The following is a 22,417-nucleotide window of genomic DNA, read 5'->3' on the forward strand; positions in this document are numbered from 1 at the left end:
ACTACGGTTTATGGCAAACCAGGTTTCTGGATTGATGACATGAATCTGGTCATTCATTTTATTTAAGAGAAAAACAGAAAAAAGAAGTATCTGTCACAAGATCAATAAGTCCAGAGTGAAAAACTGTTTTCCTCAAATAAATTCAGAAGGATAAAGAATTTCATAAAGGGCTGGAGAGATGGCTCAGTGGTTAAGAGCATTGCCTGTTCTTCCAAGGGTCCTGAGTTCAATTCCCAGCAACCACATGGTGGCTCAAAACCATCTGTAAGGAGGTCTGGCGCCCTCTTCTGGCCTTCAGGCTTACACAAGACAGAATATTGTATACATAATAAATAAATAAATATTAAAAAAAAAAGAATTTCATAAAATAAATTTCACGGCCGGGCGGTGGTGGCGCACGCCTTTAATCCCAGCACTCGTGAGGCAGAGGCAGGCGGATCTCTGTGAGTTCGAGACCAGCCTGGTCTACAGAGCTAGTTCCAGGACAGGCTCCAAAGCCATAGAGAAACCCTGTCTCGAAAAAACCAAAAAAATAAAAAAAATAAATTTCACGAATTCCTTCTTTTGTCAATTTTCAAACAGAAAAATACGCCAGGTAATTTGTGTTTGAACTTGAAATGAGAGGACAAGAAAGGGTATTAGAAAAATACCACAAAAACGTGGACACCTAAAATTAACTCAGAGTAGCAGGAGACTGATACATCTCACCTTCCTGAGGTTCATCCTATAGACCTTCAGGGACAAGCTACATCAAGTATCAAAATATGACGGGCACATGTTCTAGGAGGTAATCTTACTTGAGGAAATTTATCCTGAGAAGGTAATTATGTGCAACTTAAAGTAAAATTGTGCACAAACCAATCGTACTGAGTAGAGAATCTCTGATCTGTGACATATATGTACACAGAACAGAATAATGTGGGACCATTAAAATAACTGACAATAAGTCTATACTTTTTGGTATTAAAAACTATCAGAGTGCAGGTTTTAAAAAGGGGGCTATGGAATGAAATTATGGTGTGAATGCACTCATGTCAGATGGATACACCAAATTTTTTCATATTTTCAAAATTTTTCCTGTAGACCAGGCTGGCCTGGACCTCACAGATCCACCTGCCTCTGCCTCCCAAGTGCTGGGATTAATGGTGTGCGCCACCACCGCCCTCATAAAGCTTTTCAAATGGATGGCCACCAAAATGTTGCTAATGAGTTTGGTGATGTTTATATACTTGATGGTACTCTTCTGGGTTTCAGAACAGTGACTATCACTTTTATGAAAATAAGCTTTTCATTGTGGGGATGATTCTGCTGCGACAGACACACTTGTCTCCTTCCTAATAAGCTGGGTTTTATCTGTGCCTAGTTGGGCTGTCAAGGCCAGCTACTCCTTATGTTTGCCATGACTGTTCCTACTGCTTCCTGGCGATTCCCAGCTGGCTCTTAGTACTATGTTCCTGGAGGAAGCACAGAAGACACTAAGAACTGCTTTAGGTACTTTGTGGTATTAATGAGATGCTTCAGATAACCCCAACTGTCTTGATTAGTTCTTTGTCAATTTGAGGCAAGCTAGAGTCAAGAAAAGAGGGAACCTCAATTGAGAAAAAGCCTTCACCGAACTGGCCTATGGGCAAGCCTGTTGGGCATTAAAAAAAAAAAAAGATTGATGAGTGAGGGTCTAGCTCATTGTGGGCAGGACCACTCCTGAGCAGCTGGATGCTATAGGAAATCAGGCTGAGCAAACCATGGGAAACAAGCCAGGAAGCAGCAACCCTCCGTGGCCTCTGCCTCAGGTTCTTGCCTTGAGTTTCCACCCTGAGTTCCTTCAACAATGGATTGAGATGTGGAAGTGTAAGCTGAAACAAACCTTTCCTCCCAAGTTGCTTTTGGTCAGTGTTTTATCACAGCAGTAGAAATCTTCACTAAGACACCAACCCCCTAGAGAGACCGAGTCCAGCCATATGGGCAATGATTTAATCAGCACGCCCATGTGATGAAAACCCACTCTAAGCACCAAAAGCGAACAGAATTTTACGGCTGAACACATTGATTTAAGTTGTCAAAGTTCCCAACTGTCTCCCAGGCTTTACCCTAAGTGTATCTTTTCTGTTCAAAGTATGGCACTTAACAATTCTGTGTGTTTTTCCAGTGAATTTTCAAACTTGAAGGGATCAGGGGGCAAAGTGCAGGTAGCCTGGGACCCCCACCCCAGCCTATGGCTATAGTCTGAATAAAGGCAGAATGTAGAAGATGATGCCCTAACCTGTACTCATTCCAGGAAAGTAAGTGTCAGAACTGTAATGTGGAACATCCAGCTGGGATGAAATGGAGTAGTGTGCACCCTTAGTTAACGACACGACTACTTTCTACATCTGATGCTTTCAAATCTAGGGCCAGTAGCTTTGCCAACAGTGTTCTGCGATGTCTCATCCTTCGTGGGTATCCAAATGCCTCTTGGTCTGTGCTACTCATGCAGCTCCCCTCAGCCCCCACATTCACATTTCCCCTTGCCTTCCTGTTGTATACTGGGCTGTGACTGTCAAGAAGGACCACATCTTACTTACCTTGTATTCTCAGTACCCACAGCATGGCAGATGGTCCATCTGGCTAGTGAGTGAGGAAGTTCAGTGAACAGCAATGTCCATACACATCACCCCAGTGAACAAAGCACTGCAGCGGGCAGGCATTTGGTTTGAAACTTCAGAGTTGTCAGTTTTCTTTCCCATGACCATTCTACAATGCAGCTAAACACTACGGGATCTGGTTGACCAAAGAGATAAGCAACCTCTGCATGGAAATAGTAACCAGAGCTAAGAATTCCTTCTAATACAGCAAGAAAAAGAGGACGATGCCAAACATTCTTTTTCATCCTTAGACTTTTATAGTCTCCAGTGACACAACTCTAGATTGGGCTTCCGAGACAGATTAACTCCTCTCCCTAGCCCTCTTACTCTAGTCAGCTGCCTTTGTCTACAGTGACTGATTTACCTTTTAATCGAGCATCACCCCCAAAGGCACCACAGCCCCAGTTTCCTGTGGCCACTGCAGAAAGATTCTCGGGAGGAACTCCAGGACGGAGAAATCCACAGTAAGCCTGCAGGACAAAGAGATACCACAGTCCATGAGCAACCAGACACCAGCAGCACCCACCGTGGAAGGGCTGCGATCAGCATCCACTGTCAAGTGTTTATTCTCATTCCCATTGTTCTTAGGACCAAAATAAAAGGGAAAAATAGAAAAGGAGTAAGATGGGGAAGCCAGTAAAGTGAAAAATTCTAGTATTTTTTTAATGTAACTGTTTTGATGTTGAGCAAAACAAATCCCTCACACTAATAAAAGTCGTAGTTGCTCTATCCAACTGAAATAAGTAGAAATGGGACTACTAGACAGATTTCAAGAACCCCTTGACAAAGCACCAGGAACAAAACCTCCCAACAAGCCCTTATTCCACACTTCTGTAGACTTCTATCAGTGCTTTCGACTATGAAGTCAGAGTTAATTAAGTGCTTCCCTGGCCTTGGAGTATCAGAGTCAGTTTTACAGGTTCCGCCTTTCTACATCCCGCTAAATAAGACTGGGGTTAGACTAAGACCACAGCTTTAAAAGGGATTCTTATATTCCGAGAAGAGAACAAAATGGCCTTTAAATCTCCCTCCGTCCCAGTCTCCAGTTTCACAGCTCTGTTCTAAGCTTAAAAATTTTCCAGTACCCCCCCCAACCCACAAAGCACCGTGTATCCTAAGGGTGCTGGAAAAGTAGTAACTAATTGAAAAGCTCATTTTGGACACAAGAAGACCCTAGTTTAAGGTCTCTAAGTTTCTGCTTTTTATTTCTTTGCTATCAGTCATGTCAGTTTTCCTACCTCGGATGAGGTAGAAGCTTAACAAAACAAATCTCTAGGTTGTCTCAGGTATCAACCAAAGACAAAAACATTTCAACTGAAAGAATGCTCTGTGACAAATGTCCCAAGAGAAAAAGCAAGGATAAAGAGAGTCGCTTCTGTGAAGCCTGTATGAAGAAATACAGTAAATCGCTCTCTTAAGTCTCCATGAAGGTAAAAAATGTATCTTACACACTGTCTGGACGGATTAACAAGACTATTCCTTCTGCTCCTTCGAGGCCATAAATCCTGATGGTTATTAACTATACGTTGTTGTTAAAACGTTATTCACTACCAAGGTACAGAGACCATAGAAGAACGCACAGATTACATACATAACCAGATGGACTGAATCTTTGAAATCCCTTCCAGGTCAACATTATGAGAGAGCACCATTTGTTTTCAGCAGGTTCTTCAAAGATGAAGAATCTGACATTCACTACATGAATGCAAGGGAGAACAACCCTGTCAGAATAAAAAGAACTGCCACTGTTTCCTGTCATTTTGTCCTAACATGCCTAAACAAAGATGAGTTCTGGGCCTCTCAAGTTTTTGTTTCTGTCTTCTATTACTGAGTGGTTTCAGTCTCTTCCCCGCTATAATCATCCTGCAGGAGAGATAACACTAAAGACAGACACTTGTGTTTCTCCCTTTGGCCATTAGAATATTCAAACAATGGACCCTAAAGTCCTCCAACTTCTCCAGGAATCTCATGCTGAAGGAAGGAAAGGGCTAAAGCCCAGTTACAGCTAGAGGAGGAACTTGCCTCCCAGAAGATTTTGCACACTTCTAACAACTTATTGGACAGCTCTGAAGGGCAGATGAGCAATGACAATAATAGATCAATGATGAGTGGAACCCCCCTGCTCTATTTAAAGCTAAACCTCGTATCAAAACCCTTATTTATTTCTCTTCCCAACATGGCTACATTTAACACATTTTTTTTTTCACTACAATCTCTCTCTTTCTCTTTAGTTTTGTTTTCAAGACAGGGTTTCTCTGTGTAGCTTTGGAGCCTGTCCTGGCAATCTCTCTGTAGACCAGGCTGGCCTTGAACTCACAGAGATCCTCCCCATCTCTGGCTCCTGAGTGCTGGGATTAAAGGCAGGTACCACCACCATCTAGCTAAAGCTGTCTCTTTAGAGTACTGGAGATGGAGGTTTGAACCTAGCATGTCTAGACTGGCAGACTTTATAACAGTGGTTCTCAACCTTCCTAATGCTACGACCCTTTAATACAGTTCCTCATGTTGTGGTGAACCCCAACCATAAAATTATTTTTGTAGCTATTCTTAACTAATTTTGCTACTGTTATGAATCATAATGCAAATGTCTGTGCTTTCTGATGGTCTTAGGTGATTCCTGAGAAAGGGTCTTTCAACACCAGAGGCTGCAATCCACAGGTTAATAGCCACTGCCTTAGAAACTCTAAAACTGCCTCTAAATAACTGGGGGTTAAGTCATTTCAATGAGCAAAAATAGCTTAGTTTAGTGATGTCCAGACTTAACAATGGAGAGTTTAAAACACTTAAATTATTAGAAGTAACAGCTAACATAAAATATTGTATTTTCTTGAAAAGTACTCTTGAAAAAAAATGGCCACAACAAAAACTGTGAAACTGAAATTAAAAGGCATTTAATGATTTTTATCGAATACTATCAGATAAAGCTTGTGAAAAACAATTAGATAGAAACTAGATGATTTAGAATTACACACTGGTATACAAAGGACTGGTTAGAATGATTAAATGTAAATGCTTTCACTTTGCGAAGTCAAGCATTTGTAAATCCAGTAGTACAGTAGTCTCCCAGCAACCTTTAGGGGAGTGTAACAGGATTACCACCAAAGATGCCAAAGTCCACTTGTGTTCCAGACTACGCACTATTATATGGCCTACACAATCCTCCAGCATTCTTTAGAGTTTAAATCATGTCTAGCTTTGCAAACAGCTGCTACAAATGTATGAATTAACAAGTAATAACATAAAAAAATCTATACATGTTCAGAATGGATGAAGTAAAATGTTTTCAATATGTATTTTATTGAGTCTATGGGTGCAGAATCCAACAGAGATGGAATGCAAACTGAAGTAAGATGTCTGAACCCCTTTAGATAGTTTGTCCAGGGGTGTCCCTTCTTTAGGAGGTTAGCAAATCCCAGAAGTGTTGAAATTCTTTCACCCTTCACAGCAGAAACAGAACTTAACACTGGTGAAAAAAAGAGATTAAAAAAAGGGACGCAATCTCAGAATTTGTCAAGTCCTCACTCCAGAAAGTTGTTAGGAGTTCTCCACAGCACCATATTGGTGAATACTTTCCACCCCCAACCAAAGCTGCAGTGTGTGAGGAAACTGGCAGAGAAAAGAAAACCAGCTTGAACTCCAGCCTTGCACAGCCTTTGGTCTCCTGATTGATATGCTTCAACACAGAAAGTTACTCATCCTAATAAATTACTCAAAAAGAGGAAAGCATTCATACTGAAGAGACTAAGAAGAAATCAACGAACACCTATATGCTAGAATGAGATCAGATGAAGAAAGGAAGAGAGAGGAAAAGAGAAAGGTAGCCTTGGATTCCTGAAGGCCCCAAAGGGGAGGCTTAAAAACAAAAAAGAAGTAAAAGAAAAATACTGGCACCTAGAATTAAAAACTAGAGACTGATCAGGGAAGAGTGAAGACAGAGATGAGGGAGGAGACTAGAGACTGATCAGGAAAGAGTGAAGACAGAGATGAGGGAGGAAACAGGAAAGTGAGGAAGAAGTGAGAGAGCAGGGAGTTGACAAATAGAGCTGGTCATGGAGTGTCCGACAATAACATGTACACAGACACATAAGCACTCTGACAAGTAGATACACGTTGAGAAATAATGCTCTTGTACACTGTAAAGATTTATCACTTGTATTAGTTTAATAAAATGTTGATTGGCCAGTAGCCAGGCAGGAAATATAGGTGGGGTGGGCAGACTAAGAAAATTCTGGGAAGAAGAAAGGCAGTGAGTCAGTCACCAGCCAGATGCAGAGAAAGCAAAATAAGAATGCTGTACTGAGAAAAGATATCAAGCCACGTAGCTAAACATAGATAAGAATTACGGGTTAATTTAAGTGTAAGAGCTAGTTAGTAATAAGCCTAAGCTAAAAGGTCAAATAGTTTATAATTATTCTAAGCCTTGTGTGTTTTCTTTAGGACTAAATGGCTACAGGACAGGGCAGGATAGAAACTTCTGTCTACAGACACATTTTATGTTTCACTATCATCTAAACATATACTTTCCTCTAGATTAATAATTATTGTTCCTGGAGAATTTCTTATTTATATGAAGTTAACCTATCATACTAGTTTAATCTAAACTAATGAACAGTTGATATAGAGGTTTTTAGTATTCTGTGGTTTCTTAAAAAGACTTAATTTTTTGGAAAAGAGAACAAAGTTATATTACTAAAGAGCCTTAAAATCATTCTCTGCTCAGTCATAATACACTCTGTAAAGCTCTGACTATCCAGGTGTATAAAGACACTGATTGGTATGTTACATCACAGAGCAAACTGGAAAGTCAGTAAACTATTTAGAACTAGGAAAGTTGTTAAGCCAGAGCTTATCAACCCGAACAATTATAAACATTTTTTTATGATGATAAGAAAACATGAGAGATTCCAATACAGTCAGATGAAATAGATGATAAACTAGGAGATTATAGGTAATTTTTGGGTACATTTATATGACCACATTTTATGTGGAAAGATGTACTACAAAAAACTGTTAGAAAGGGAGAATTATGGATGGCTTTTCATCTTTGAAATAACTATATGGTAGCAGACAGTTTATCCTACTTCTCATTCTTCTCATTTATTTTGTCTATGTGTACATGCCAGTGAGCACCAAGTATGCCTGTGGAGTTCGGGAACAACCAGGGAAAATCAGTTCCCTCATTCTACCATGTAGACTCTAGGGCTCCAACTCAGGCCACTGGAACTGGTGGCCGGTGTCTTTACCTCAAGACTTCTTACCAGTCCAGTTTCTCTTACTTTTAAATGAATATAAAATGAAAGAAGTCAGTTGAGTTCAGTTTTCTTATTTGTAAAATAATAAAAAAAAAATGGATCAGATATCTTCATGGTTTTTGGTTCTATACACTAAGAAAGCTAAAGGAAAGCTTTCTAAATGATACATTTCAAACTAAGACTCTAAAAAAAGAATGTGACATAGACTTTGAGATTATCAATGATCAGATACTAAACTTCTTAGAAATATCAGCAGAAAGTACTGATTAGTTTTGTTAGAAAGCTTTGATTTAGTAATAATCCCACTCTGAATATGGATCCCAACAAGAATCAATAAAATAGGAAACAGTGGCAATCAAGTTCTATCCCAGAAGGCTCCAGGAAATGTATTCATAGTGTAACCTCACCTAAACAAGTCTATGAGGACACATACAACATCTCATTGGCATCTCATTCTTCCCTTGCAGAGATATCTGACATTTTTACAAGCTGGAGTCACAAATCTTTCCATCATCAGTGTCTAAAATGTCAACCAGCTGATCTCTTCCAGAATTAAAAATACCTTCCCAGTATCATCCGGACAAAGTGAGATTGATTACTGTTTTTCACAGAGCAGCAGCTCTTCTTGCGGGTCCTGATGTAGGTGTAACAGGACAGGTGGAGCCTGCGTGGAGTGCCCTATTCTAGAGGTTTCTATTTCAGGGATCATCTGCTCAACAACACCCAGTGGCAAATGGGATGCGAGAGGTAGGACGGACACACTGCATTCTGGTTGCAGACTTTGATGCTTGATTAAAAGATGCACTACTCTCCCACCCTATCTTCCATAACGGATGCAAAAGACTTATGCAAATTACCACTACAGTGATCTAATATGTTTGTTCTAAACATAAGTTCACAAAACATAATGATATATAATACATTATTTCCTCCAACTTTAACCCCTCCTCCCCCTTTTTTTTGGCTTTTCGAGACAGGGTTTCTCTGTAGCTTTGGAGCCTGTCCTAGAACTAGCTCTTGTAGACAGGCTGGTCTCGAACTCACAGAGATCTGCCTGTCTCTGCCTCTCGAGTGCTGGGATTAAAGGCATGCTCCACCACCACCTGGCTGTACTTCCCTTTCATGTGATTGTTGATGCTTGTGTCAAAATTCATAGATCTGTTTAAAATATAAGTGTAATCAATGAGGAACAGAACTTAATTTAGAAAGCCCATAGTTTCTTTTCTTTTTTTTTTTTTTTTTATGAGTGTGTATGTGTGAGAGTCTGTGTGTGGCGGCCTGAGGTGCTGCTAGATGAATTCCTCTATTGATACATCCTATTTTTTGAGACAAGGTGTTAACTAACTGTAGAGCTTGCTGTTTTAGTTAGATGGCTGAGCACCAGGAATCCAAGTCTCTGTCTCCCCATCACTGGGGTTACAGGCACATGTCAATTTTTATAAAGGTCTTATGTAGGTACTGGGGATCTAAACTCAGGCTTCATGCTGCAAGCACTGTGCCCACAGAGCCACCTTCTGGTCCCTGTATTAGTTGGGCTGGTGAGGTTGGCTCAGTGGGTAAAGGTACTTGCTACCAAGACTGACAATGTGAGGTCAGTCCCCGGAATCTATGTAACAGGAAGAGAGGAGTGACTCTTGTAAGCTGTTCTATAACCTCTGCAAATACACTGTGGCAATACAGTGTAGGACTACCACACATATAAAATAAATGAATAAAAATATAACAATATTTCTTTTAAATATGATGACAATGACATTTAACAAAATTATTTGTAGCTTTTCTCTTTTTCAGCGAGAGAAACAATTTTGTTGAAATGACAAATTTTGTGACTATAGTAAGCAATGAAAGAACATACATCTAACTCAGGTATAGTGACACAAGCCTGTAATCTCAACACTCAGGCCAGTGTGCACTATAATAAAACCCTGCCTCAAAAGGGGGAAGAAAAAGTAACAAACATTTATCAATTGGCTCCCACATGACAGGCCCTGAACCAGGTGCTTTCTCAATATTAGTTTACAAGTCGATCAGCTGTATTAAATCTGCAGTATTTTTCTTGTTGTGTGGTAATTTAATAAATATGTTAGAAGATGACCTTACATTTCCTTTAAAAGTAAATCAGATGGAAAGGAACACTGGGAAGATCCACTGAGTATACCGACGCAGTCTAAGTTTCTGAGAACAGAAAGGGGTACCATGGCATATAACTGTAGGACAGCAAGGCAGAGAAGATTCTAAGTCATGAAGACTTAGAATAAGGTGGACAGTCTAGAGCATCAGATCTGTTAACTATTTTTTTGTGTGGGAAAGATCTACATTTTATGAATTTTGACACAAGCATCAACAATAAAAAGGAAGTACAGCCGGATGGTGGTGGAGCACGCCTTTAATCCCAGCACTCGAGAGGCAGAGGCAGGCGGATCTGAAGGCTTGAGATCTAGGTCAGTGGTAGGATACTTGCCCAGCACATGCAAGGCCCTGTGATCTCCTTAGCACCACGAGACAAAGAAAAATAAAGGAAGTAGGAAAGGCAAAGGAGGAGAGGGGAAGAGAGAAAAGAGAAAAAACAAAAGTAAGCAGAAGTCAGAAGAACAAGGATTTAAACCCTGGCTCAGTCACTGGCCAGCTCTGGGCATGGAGCAAGTTACTCATGTGCCAGGGCTCCGTCTATCTCTAACTAGAGGTGAGAACAGCATCACTTGTCTTTTGCAGTGGTTGGGATTAAAGCAGACCATGCGGTCTTGTATGTCTAGTAAGATGGAAGGCCACTTGAGCCTGGGAGTTCAAGAACTCCTGTGTGGCACAGCAATACATCTCAAGAGCAGGAAAGAACTCTGACTCATGGAAAGTGCTAAGTGGAATGCCTAGTACACAGTAAAGAATCACTTCATTACCTTTACTGCTCTTGGTTATATTAATCGAAAAACAATCGCAGTTGACTGAAAAGAATCTTTTTGTAAGTCAAAAGTGAGACTTAACTGCATATTGACATAAATATTTGCAGGTGGAAAACAAATACAAAACTGGGTCACTGTATTTAACAAAGACAGCACATCTGTTTATCAGCTGTCTTCTCTGCTCTACCTGGCACTGGATAACTAGGATTAACTTAGTATTTAAAAATATCTAGAAAGTGGCAAATTAACCACTTTCTAGATATTTTTAAATACTAAGCATGAATTATTATAAAGTCATCTGAAAAATTCTTTCTGAAATACTTCCATATGGCAGGCAGTGTGCCAGTCACAACTGACCTGAATGAAACATAACTCCCCTGTTACAAGGTTATTTCAAGATTCATTCTTTGTATATAGAGTGTATCTTATAAGCACTCTATATTCTATAGAAGCAGTTCTCTGATGTAGTATGTCCTTCTGTATGCTGTGACTATGTGTTTCTCTTATTGGTTGATGAATAAGGCTGTTTCAGCCAATGGCCAGGCAGAATATAGCTAAGCGGGAAATCCAAACAAAGATAGGGAGAAAAGGAAGGTGGAGTAAAGGAGACACCATGTAGCTACCGGGAAAGTGAGACACCAGAGCACCACCAGTGTCAGGAAAGCAGAGAACCGTTAGCACACAGAAGAATGGGCTTTCTTCACAGCTGTACTCAGGAGACCCATTTTAAACAAATGTCAAAACTGACATCTGCTAGACAGGTTCAACTCTGCTGGCAACATATTATTGAAACACTTTATGAGATTTATTTAAGAACACTAAACAGCCAGGTGGTGGCGGCACACATTTTAATCCCAGCACTTGGGAGGCAGAGGCAGGTGGATTTCTATGAGTTCGAGGCCAGCCTGGTCTACAAGAGTTAGTTCCAGGACAGGACAAGACAGGATCCAAACCCTGTTTCAAAAAACCAAAAACCAAACAAACAATCAACAACAACAACAAAAAACCCAAAAACCCCTGCTAGCTTTACCCGAAATAATTACATGGAAACTGTATTCTTTTAAACACTGCTTGGCCCATTAGCTCTAGCCTCTTACTAGCTAACTCTCTCATCTTGCTTTAACCCATATTTAGTAATCTGTGTAGCACCACAAGGTGGTGTCTTACTGGGAATATTCTTAACCTGCATCTGTCTCGGAGAGGAGAGTTATGACCCAGCTTCTTTCTCCCAGCATTCTGTTCTGTCTACTCCGCCTACCTAATTTTCTGTCCTATTAAAGGCCAAGGCAGTTTCTTTATTAACCAATGAAAGTAACACAAAAGACTCTCCCACAAGACCCATTAAATAGTCAAACAACCTAATAAGTTGTACATTAGAAAACAATTGTACCAATAAATTAGCTGTTCAAATGGCCCAGGAGATAATATCAAATTCTATTTTAAATGCTTAATAAGTAGCTTTAAGGGCTGGAAAACCATGGTGGCTTGTCTCTACCCGGGCTGATTTCACTGTTGAGTTTCCTTGTAAGGTTTCTGTAGAGGTAGCCAGGCTAAACCACAAAACCCGTTACCATAATAAATAATACACTAACCAAAATCCTACACTGGCAGGAATAAAGAAGGGTCTGCAGAACAGAGTTAATTTCCTTAGCTATGAGAGTAATTTGAGGAACTAAAGAACATCTTAGCTGTTTTTCTTAGGCACCAAATGCGCAGAATAGAATCAGCACTCTATATCATGAGGGAATATATTCATTATAGCACACAGTAGTGAAGATTTGAACAAACGAGGTATAGCTCACTTTTTATTTCTGAGATAACAAAAGAAAAAAATGATTAGGCAGAACTATACATTATAGACTATCACAGTTTTCATTATAAATATGTCAGATTACTAAACCAATAAATAACATGTTTACTGTTCAAGATAGGAACATAATTTGTGAGGTTTTAAAATATGTTTTAATCCTGATATCTGTGCACCTTATAGAGAAAAAGTCACGTGACCGATGCAAAACAAAAATACCAAAACATAATAACAGCTTATTCCTTTCTATATATTTTACAATGATAATGTTCTGAAGCCATTAAAAGTACCTGAGGAGATAAATGCATGTGTGGGGTTTAACACTAAGCAACAGTCTAGCTGGCAACACTGGCCAGTAATCAAACAATTACAAAATGGAAAGTACATCTTGTACAAGCTGACAGAACTATTAAATCAGAGGAGCTAAGAGCAGATGCACTGACACTGTAGGAATTACCAGAAAGCATTAATTTCAGCATTAATAAAATGGCAGTAAATAGATGACAGCTGCCAGATGAACGCAGAAATAAGGTTACTGGCCTTGTTAAGCTCACGTCTCATTTTCTCAGGCACAAACTGATCGAGGTAGCGTCGGAAGTGAAGAGCATCAATGGCGACGATCTCTGTGCAGCGCCGCTGCCAGTCGTCCCTGTGGAGGGACAGAAAGGGAAGAGAGAGGCACAGGTAGAACCCTTCAAATGAGATCCCCGTAGGAGTCACGTTGTTGACATCTTGGCAGTGTTATGATATTAAAAACAAACAAACCATAATCACAGGTCCCAGCAAAGCAGGAGGGCAGGAAACCATTATAGTTTTAGATTCAGAGGTATGCATATTGCAGACTGTTGAGCAGCAAAATGAAAAATCAAGAGACAACATGAGGTGACATATTGTAAACAAGTACGTCATTTACAGTGAGCCTCAGAGGTTAAAGGATTTGGGAGAAAACAAAAGAATATTGGTCTTTGTTTTCCCCTAATACCACAGACATAGTATTTACTCTGCTTTTGTTTCCAGAGATCTGTACTAAATCACTGGTGTGATTACCCCATACTGCACAAGAAATAATCCCGAGAAGTCAAGTGTCATAAAAATATGTACTCATACCTACTGTGCAACTGTCAGCTACAAAAACTCTCTGTAAAAACTCACAGAAGCAGACAAGATACACTGCCCACAGAAATGAAGGCCTACCTGAGGTGCTGAGTTTGGAAACCCAGAAAATTGAAAACAGATTATATTGGTAGCCAAGCAGGTTTTTATACTAAAGATAGGAAACCTCAAAGCTAGTCTGTGGGTAGTTACGGAGATCACACAGAAAACTGTTTCACCACAGGTATATGAGGCATAGTTAGCTTCAGCTGTCAACGTAATACACATGGGAAGAGGGAACGTACCCCACTGGATTGGCTGGTGGGCATATCTGTGGGCCATTTTCTTAATTGCTAATTGATATACAAGGACCTAGCCCACTGTGGGCAGTGTCATTTCTGGGTAGGTAGTAGAACAAGACAGTAAGCAGGATTGCTCTATGGTCTTTTAGCTACTTTAGCTCCTGCCTCTAGGTTCCTGCCTCAAGTTTCCCTTTGCTTCCCTTGATGATGAACTATAAACTGTGAGCCAACAAAATAAACCCCTTTTTATCACACCAGAGAACCCATTACTCCTAATGACGCATTACTAGAACCGTAGGTCAGTGCTTTGCTCAAACCTTATCAGAGAAGCCGCTCCTTTCAGTGCATGGTAATTAACATAGGAAACCCCCAACTGGACAACCTGCAGTCCCAAATGGGATGTCTTCATCAAACCCCTTTCAAATCTCAGGGATCTATATAGAAAAGGAGCCAGAACTAATGAATGACTTCAAGGGAACTGTTTTCCAGAGACAAAAGAATTGACAAACATATGAACTCACAGAGATTGTCATAATATATATATAAGACTACAAAGTCAAATCATACAAAATCCCAGCAGTGAGAAGGGGAGGTGGACACAAAGTCCTAACCCTCATCAAGAACTCTTTGCAACTGATGCCTGCTGAGAATGGGAAAATCAGTTTTCTTTGATGGAGTGTTACTGGTCTACCAGCCACACTACCTATGGCCTATACACAGTAGTAGCCAACAAACAGAAGTGGATTTCATGGGTTTTTGTTGTTTTTGTGGGCCTTATGGAGAGAGAGAGAGAGAGAGAGAGAGAGAGAGAGAGAGAGAGAGAGAGAGAGAGAGAGCGCGAGCCTAAACAAGAAGTTGGGTAGGTAAAAGGAGAAAACATATGATCAAAATATACTGTATGAAAAGTATTTTAAATGAAAAAAATAATAAATTTCTGGAAAGCACAGAGTGTACCAGAGTCACACACCCTCCTTCAGTTTCAGTCACACAACACTAAAATCAGAAACACTCACTTTTCACTCCCATCTTCATGACTCCGGGCCCAACGGTAAGTTTCAGCATAGCCTGTGTATTCACTGTACTGTTCAGTACCTGCAACAAATAAGTCTATTAATGGTGAGAGCATTCTACCAAAGGTGCTCAATAAGGTGAGAGTACTGTTCCTTTCTTCCCCTTTTCTTTTCGGTATCTTGAGACAGGGTCTCTACACAGCCCTGGCTGTCCCGGACTCACTACCCAGACCAGACTGGAGAGCCCACCACCCCTGCTGTCACCAGAGCAATAAACACAAGAAAAGAAATAAACAGTGGGAAACATGTAAGCAGGGCTGCGGAAGTAGGTCCATGGTAGATCATGAACAGGGCCCTGGGTTTGACCCCAACACAAAAGAACACAAAGATACAGTAAAATGTAAAACTGTCTTGCAAATGTCATCATTGTTTATACAGCAAATCCCAAGGAATTGCTAAGAGTGGGAAGAGAGTAGGAAAAACTCATAACTAGGAGTTAAATCAAAGATGTCTCTCTCTATACACCTGCAGTAAACAGTGAGAAAACAAAACACCAAACATCCATTAAACAGTGACAAAAAACACAAATTATCCCTGAGTAAACCAAGTAACAGATGTAGAATACTAAAGAAAAAAAAACCAGACCCAAACAGATAGAGAAATAGAACATTCCTTTGAAGTAGAAAAGTCAATATTATCACAAGGTTAATTCTTGATCTATATATCCATCTCCAAATAACCTTTTCTTCCATCCACATCCCCCACACCCCCTTCCTGACTCAGGGTATTGTTATATTGCTCAGACTGAACTTAAACTCGGGGGATCAGGTGAGTCTTACACAACAGCCTCTAAGTAGCTGGGGCTACAGGTGAAGCAGCACATGGTTAAAAACACTAATTAAACTGGGTGTGGTTGTGCCATGACTTCATGGTCATCAAAGAAGAAAATGAAGAACAAAATAAAACAAAAGAAACAAAAAACAAAATCTAAAGTGTTCAACTATCTGAATTCAACAGTTTCTAGATTTTGGCCTAAAAACAGATGTGGGAAAAATCTATGAAACAAAATAGAGGCTATAGGACACCTGACTGTCAGTAAAGGAAACTATAATAAAGCATCCAGGAAACTAATACTGTTGGAACATGTAGATATTCATATAAAAATACAGACCCAGACTCTACCTCATGTTACGAATACACATTTGAGACAGAGGAGCAACATAAACATAAAACTATAAAATTCCCAGAGAAAACAGGAGACACCCTAACCTCAGTATGAACAGTAGGGGCTGGGACATCAGGAGTTCAAGCTGGGCATCATGAGACCCTATCTCAAAAACAAACTTATACAAATGCTTTACTGCATTTAGCCAAAGATTTCTTTAACTGGATAAAGAAATGCAGTGACCACAAAACTTACAAATGAAACAAAAGCTACACGGGACCAACATTCAACAGTCAGTGTCAGGAGAACCAGATGTAGGGGAAAGGCACCCACGTGACAAGCGTCTCACAAAGGACCTGTATTCAGAACAGGTGACGAGGTCTCAATAACAAAAATAAGCAGGAGCTGAGGAACTAGAGTTTAGTGACCGAGCCCTTTCCAGCATTTGTAAGCCCCATGTTTAGACCCTAGTTCAGCAAAATGACACAAGCTAAGTTAAAAAAAAAAAAAACCCACACAACTTAATTTACAAAAATGGACAGAAATCATGAACACACATCTCATATCGGAAGTACAGAGTTGGCTAACAATTATGAAACAATGTTTAACATTATCAGTCATTAGCGATCACACTAAAACCACAGTGAGATACTGTAATAAATCTCAATGTATGGCTAAAATAAAAGTGGCCACAATAAGAGCTAGGTGTGATGAACATTATTTTTAATCTCTGTACTTGGAAGGCCCACGTAGGTGGATCTTTCTAAGTTCCAGGTTGCCCAGAGTTACATGGCGAGGCCCTGTCTTAAACAACAACAAGGCCACACTAAGGGCTGACAAGAAACTAGAATAAATAGAAGTCTCATATACTTCTGGTGAAACAACATGGCACAATAATTTTGAAAAATAGTTTGGCAATTTCTTATAAAATTAAACATGAACAGTTTGATCTAGAAATGTCATTTGTAGGTATTTATCTGATGGAGGTGGGTCTTGTATCTTATGTGTTGATTTCATTGGTTAATAATAAAGAAACTGCCTCGGCCCTCATAGGACAGAAAATTAGGTAGGCGGAGTAGACAGAGGAGAATGCTGGGAAAAAGAAGCTGAGTGAGTGAGTTGCCATGATGCTCCCACTCCAGACAGACACAGGTTAAGATCCTCCCTGGTAAGCCAGCTCGTGGGCTACACAGAATATTAGAAATGGGTTAGAACAATATGTAAGAGCTAACCAATAAGAAACTGGAACTAGCCGGGCCAGGCAGTGTTTGAAAGAATACAGTTTCCGTGTAATTATTTCTGGGCATAAGCTAGCCATGCGGGCGGCCGGGTGCCGGGGACGCAGCCCTGCCGCCGCTACTAATTTCAACAGATGGCGCCCAGACGTGATGGGCTAAATCCACTTAAAAACCTGAGAAGGCTTAAAAATAAGGGAGAGAGAGTTTAACACAGATTTTTGCTGTTTTGTTGGTGGCGTGCTGTAGAGAGATTCCTGATTCAGCAACAGCAGCAGAGAAAAAAAGCTGCGTCATTTTAAAGCGCGGCTTCCTGGGGCTGTACTGCCAGCGTGAACTCTGGCTTTAAAGCATTTCAAGGCTTTTATGGGACTGGATGTTTGTGTTCCCGCTTGGGATCGGAGGAGAGTGCTCTGAGACCGTGCCGATGGCTCAGCGCTTCCCGCCTGCACCTGGGCAGACGGCAGAATCAGGCTTAGGCAGGCGGAAGAGCATGGCGGATTCCTGCCGCCATACAGAGACGCATTTTCAGACTGCGCAGTGCTCTGCGTGTCAGATTTGGCTGTAACTTGGATGAAAAGAGTTTCTGTGCTGCACACTCAGTCTCAGAATTAAACTGCTGATTGCGGCTCCAATGTGAACTGCTGTGTGCCTGGAACTGTGCTCAGCTCAGAAGCACCAAATGACTCTGAGGCAGGAGCGGCTGCTCCATGCTGAACTGTGCTGATCTCAGGCAGGAACTACCGTAATTACCTTAAAACCGTGCAGTTAAGGTTTAGACTGGGCAGGACACAGGCAGTACCGTATTACCTGTACATGGTGCAACTTAAGTTTTTAAGAAATGCTTAACATTTTAAGAAATGCTCCTGGATAGTAAAAAAATTACAGATTCACAATAAAACAGATTCAGACACTGTTGGATAAATGTACGTAGGCTTGGGAAAGAGAAGAAAAAGAATATAAAGAATAAAGTTAATGTCTTAAAAAGAAAAAGGGTAAAGTCTTTAAAGAGACAGAGTACAGAAGTACAGATAGTTATAGATTAAGAGAAATAAAGAAAAATAAGCCACGTAAAAATGGAAAATTCACAGAGAGTCTGGATTATGTACATTGTGTTTTCTTTAAAATTTTTGACTGTGAAGGAGCTAAGTACAGAGAGACATTTCATTATATGGGCTGCCAAGCTAAACCAAAATGGATTTCATGAGGGTATTATGATTTCAGAATTTGGGTCTAAGGATATGATGCTTTGGAGAGGGTCTTCTTTTGTTTTTGCAGAGGATGAGACCCTGTGGATTGCATCTATTCCGATTTGGTATGATAGACCACGCCCTCCTGAAAGGTTGCTGTGAACACCCTCAAAAAATTGCTTCGCTCAATTGCCAACTGAGATGAAACTAGCACACAGGTTATATCATGAACAACCTAATTAACGACGCCCCTATTCAGCAGGAAGCAGTTTGGAGAGAAAAAACTACGCCCATGTTCCCAAATATTGTTTATAAATGTTCTTTTACATTTAAAGGGGGATATGATATAGATATGAATAATTTGCATTGGTATGGATTTTAAGGTCAATTTTGTTATATGTATATGTATTTTTGATCTTGATTAAGGTATTGTGATTGTGTAGTTCATTTAAAAATGTAATGTATAATTAGGAAATATAGGTTGTTAATGGATAATCATCGCTAATAGTTAAGCTTGTAGTCATGTTAATTAGATTTTCTAGATATATAGAGATATATTTCAGTTAGATAGGCATTCTTCATATCTTTCAAAGACTGCAGAATATGGCATTTAAAATATTTTAATAACTTAGGACTTTTCATGACAAGGAGACACGTCTGCTCCTGGCAGCACCAGCTACTTCAAGAGGAAGATGGGCATCGAAGAGGATCCTTATGGAGTTGGATAGTCATTTGGGCAAGAAACTGCTCTTGCCTGGACTGTTGCATAAACTGGACACAGAGAACCCTCAGAGAGAGGACTGCTGAACTTGCCTAAAGGTGAGATGGTCTTTCGGGGTTCCTGATTCATGAAAGAGTCTGCGAGACATTCTGCAGGACACAGCAGAAAATGACTGAACTGTCTTTGAAATTTCCTGCTTCATGGAAATGTATCTGGATACCATGGGCCTGTAGGCCGAAGATGGATGCCCCAACGGTACCAAAGAACTTTGGGTGACTGTCCAGGCAGCGAGATGTCTCTGTCATTTCTAGAGTTTTCTTATTTCTTGTTTACTTAGGTAATATTATATCCTTCTGGAGTCTTTGATGGAGTTGAAGAATGAATAGTTATAGTTTTCCTTAGTTATGGTAAGAGATAAAATAGATATAAATATTGTAACTGTAATTCTTACTTGATAACTGTTTTGTTATATGTAATTTTACTATGCTAAAGTTAAAGCCTTTCTTTTTTGTTTAAACGGAAAAAGGGGAAATGATGTGGGAATGATTTCTTACTAATAAAGAAACTGCCTTGGCCCATTTTATTGGATAGAAAATTAGGTAGGCGGAGTATACAGAAGAGAATTCTGGGAGAAAGAAGGTTAGAGGAGGAGTCGCCATGATGCTCCCACTCCAGACAGATGCAGGTTAAGATCCTCTCTGGTAAGCCAGCTCATGGGCTACACAGAATATTAGAAATGGGTTAGAACAATATGTAAGAGCTAGCCAATAAGAAACTGGACCTAGCCGGGCCAGGCAGTGTTTGAAAGAATACAGTTTCCGTGTAATTATTTCTGGGCATAAGCTAGCCATGCGGGCGGCCGGGTGCCGGGGACGCAGCCCTGCCGCCACTTCTATTTCAACATTTATCTAATAGAAAACAAAAAACAGTGTACCAATAAAAACTGTACAGAAGGGGCCAGACTCAGATTCAATTTGTAATACCCACATAGCATCTCACAACCATCTGTAACTCCAGTTCTAGGGTACCAGTGCCCTCTCCTGGCCTTGACAGGCAGCAGGCATACAAATGGACAGACATAGATTTAGGTGAAACACTCAAACACATAAAATAAAAATGAATTCATCTTAAGAAAAAATTGCTCAGAAGAATGCTCATAGCAGTTTTACTCATGATGGTTGCATATCAGTCACAGACCAACCACAGGGCCAGAAGGAATGAGACCCCTATGTGAATAGATTACCATAAGGACTAGGTTCACATGACTGTGGGAATGAATAAGCAGGTTTAATAAGCAGGCTGGGACTCTTAGACATGGGCAGCAGCAGCTGTCCACAGAAGGATTCCTTCTGGGAAGACTGTAACTGACTGAACCAAACCCTCACAGATTAAGGCAAATAATCTCCCTTCTTAAATATTAACTACTATGGACTTTTAATCACAGCCACAAATTATCTTCACAGCAACACATGAATTCAGTGTTTGACTGAATACATGGGGGCTGTGGTTGAGCCAAGCTAACATATACCCATTGTAACTTGGCCTGGTACTGTGTCTCATATGGAAGAGCACAAGTATGGGGCTACCTAGACTACAGATTGAGACTCTGAAAACAAACAAACAAACAAGAAAAAAGGAGGGAGGTCCCAAAGACTAAACAGTCCAAAAGTAAATTAACAAGAAAATGCACAGCCAGTGGGGCTCACACAGAGCGGTGGATGCTACTTAGTATAAAGCAGAGCCAGTGCACACCCAGAACCACGACAAGTTTAGGTAGGTGGATTCACTAGTCCTGAGGAAATATATGATGAAATACTTAGGAGTAAAAGGGACCAATGTCTCTTAAATATTAGAGGGAAAGGAAAGGGAGAAGAAAAAAGGTAAGCTGGTAAATCTTGACAAAGACTATGGGAAGCTGGTATGGTGACACGCACCTGTAATCCTAACTCAGGAATCTAAGGCATAAGGATCATGAATTCAAGGATAGCCTGAGTTATAAAATAATAAATTTTGTTTCTTCCAAATACATTATATGCATGTCAATATATATTTATATATTTACATTTATATTTATGCAGCATTATGAAAAGTACTCTATTTTGGGTATACAATTTATAATTTCCCATAATAAAGGTTAAATACTACAATTTCCAACGTATTGCTTAGCACACTGCTAAAAAATTAAAATAATTTTTATCTTAATGGTCATATGACCTTGACCAACCAGCATCATCTGAAACTCTGGGTTATTAATAGTTGCTTATTGTTTTACCTCATGGGATCACTTAGAAAACCAAGTAAGCCAAATTAAAACTCCTTCAAAACCATGTCAATGAACCTTTGCAAAGCACTAGAGGAAATAAAGCATTAGCAATAACACTGTCTGGTCTACTGCCTAAAGGGAACTGAGAGCTAGCCAGCAACACTCTTGTTTTCTGTTTTCTGCCTAGCAGTAGACAAGTCTCACTTTTCCTGTTCAAAAACAACAACAACAACAACAACAACAACAACAACAACAAAAAACCAAACAACCAACCTTGCCTACTTTGATCTCTTAATTTAATGCAAATACCTGCTTTGTCTTTTAAAACTGAAATGGTTGAAGACTATAAAATAGCAATTGTATATTTCTGCCCCAGTGAGGACATTGCTAACCTTCTTTTCAGAGGCAGAGGGCAGATATAGTTCCTTTGCAATGCGGAAATAAATGCTTCCTTCCGCTCTAAGCAAATTAAACCTTAGGTTTTCTAGGTAGACAAGTGATAAATCACTGTCTTTTGAAAAATGAATGCTTTTAATGTATTTCAAATTCAAACTTATTAATGAGCAATGATGGAAATGTAAAAGGGAACGGTGGGACGAGCCATGAGTTAGATGGTTTGTAACAATTCAGGCGAGGCAGACCTTCACTGGAGGAAAAACCTTTCAAGTGTTCATGACAGTATTATGAGCTTTAGACTTAGTAAGAAATATATCTAGTTTCTCTTACTATTAATAGACGTTTATAGTGAGCTGGGGAAAATATTAGTAAATTAACAAATTCTACTTGGCTGTGGGTTGTGCCCTGGGATGGGCAGTGCACATGAACGTCATACACCCTACTCCATTTATCATCACTCATATAA

At 40.0% G+C, this 22,417-nt stretch overlaps 1 protein-coding gene across 3 annotated transcripts in view; it reads right to left on the reverse strand.

Moving 5' to 3' along the window:
* Positions 1-22,417, reverse strand: part of Parg (poly(ADP-ribose) glycohydrolase) — a 104,657-nt gene that overhangs the window by 10,949 nt on the left and 71,291 nt on the right. For all 3 annotated transcript variants that reach the window (XM_050140591.1, XM_050140593.1, XM_050140592.1), the window contains exons 14-16: positions 14,985-15,063; positions 13,118-13,226; positions 2,986-3,091 (exon numbers count right to left, since the gene is read on the reverse strand). In XM_050140591.1, the coding sequence (XP_049996548.1) occupies positions 2,986-3,091; positions 13,118-13,226; positions 14,985-15,063 (294 nt within the window). The remainder of the gene's footprint in view (positions 1-2,985; positions 3,092-13,117; positions 13,227-14,984; positions 15,064-22,417) is intronic.

The sequence above is a fragment of the Alexandromys fortis genome, unplaced genomic scaffold (genome assembly GCF_014885135.2).
Source record: "Alexandromys fortis isolate MF-2015 unplaced genomic scaffold, M_Fortis_MF-2015_v1.1 scaffold_46, whole genome shotgun sequence".
Classification (NCBI taxonomy): Eukaryota; Metazoa; Chordata; class Mammalia; order Rodentia; family Cricetidae; genus Alexandromys; species Alexandromys fortis.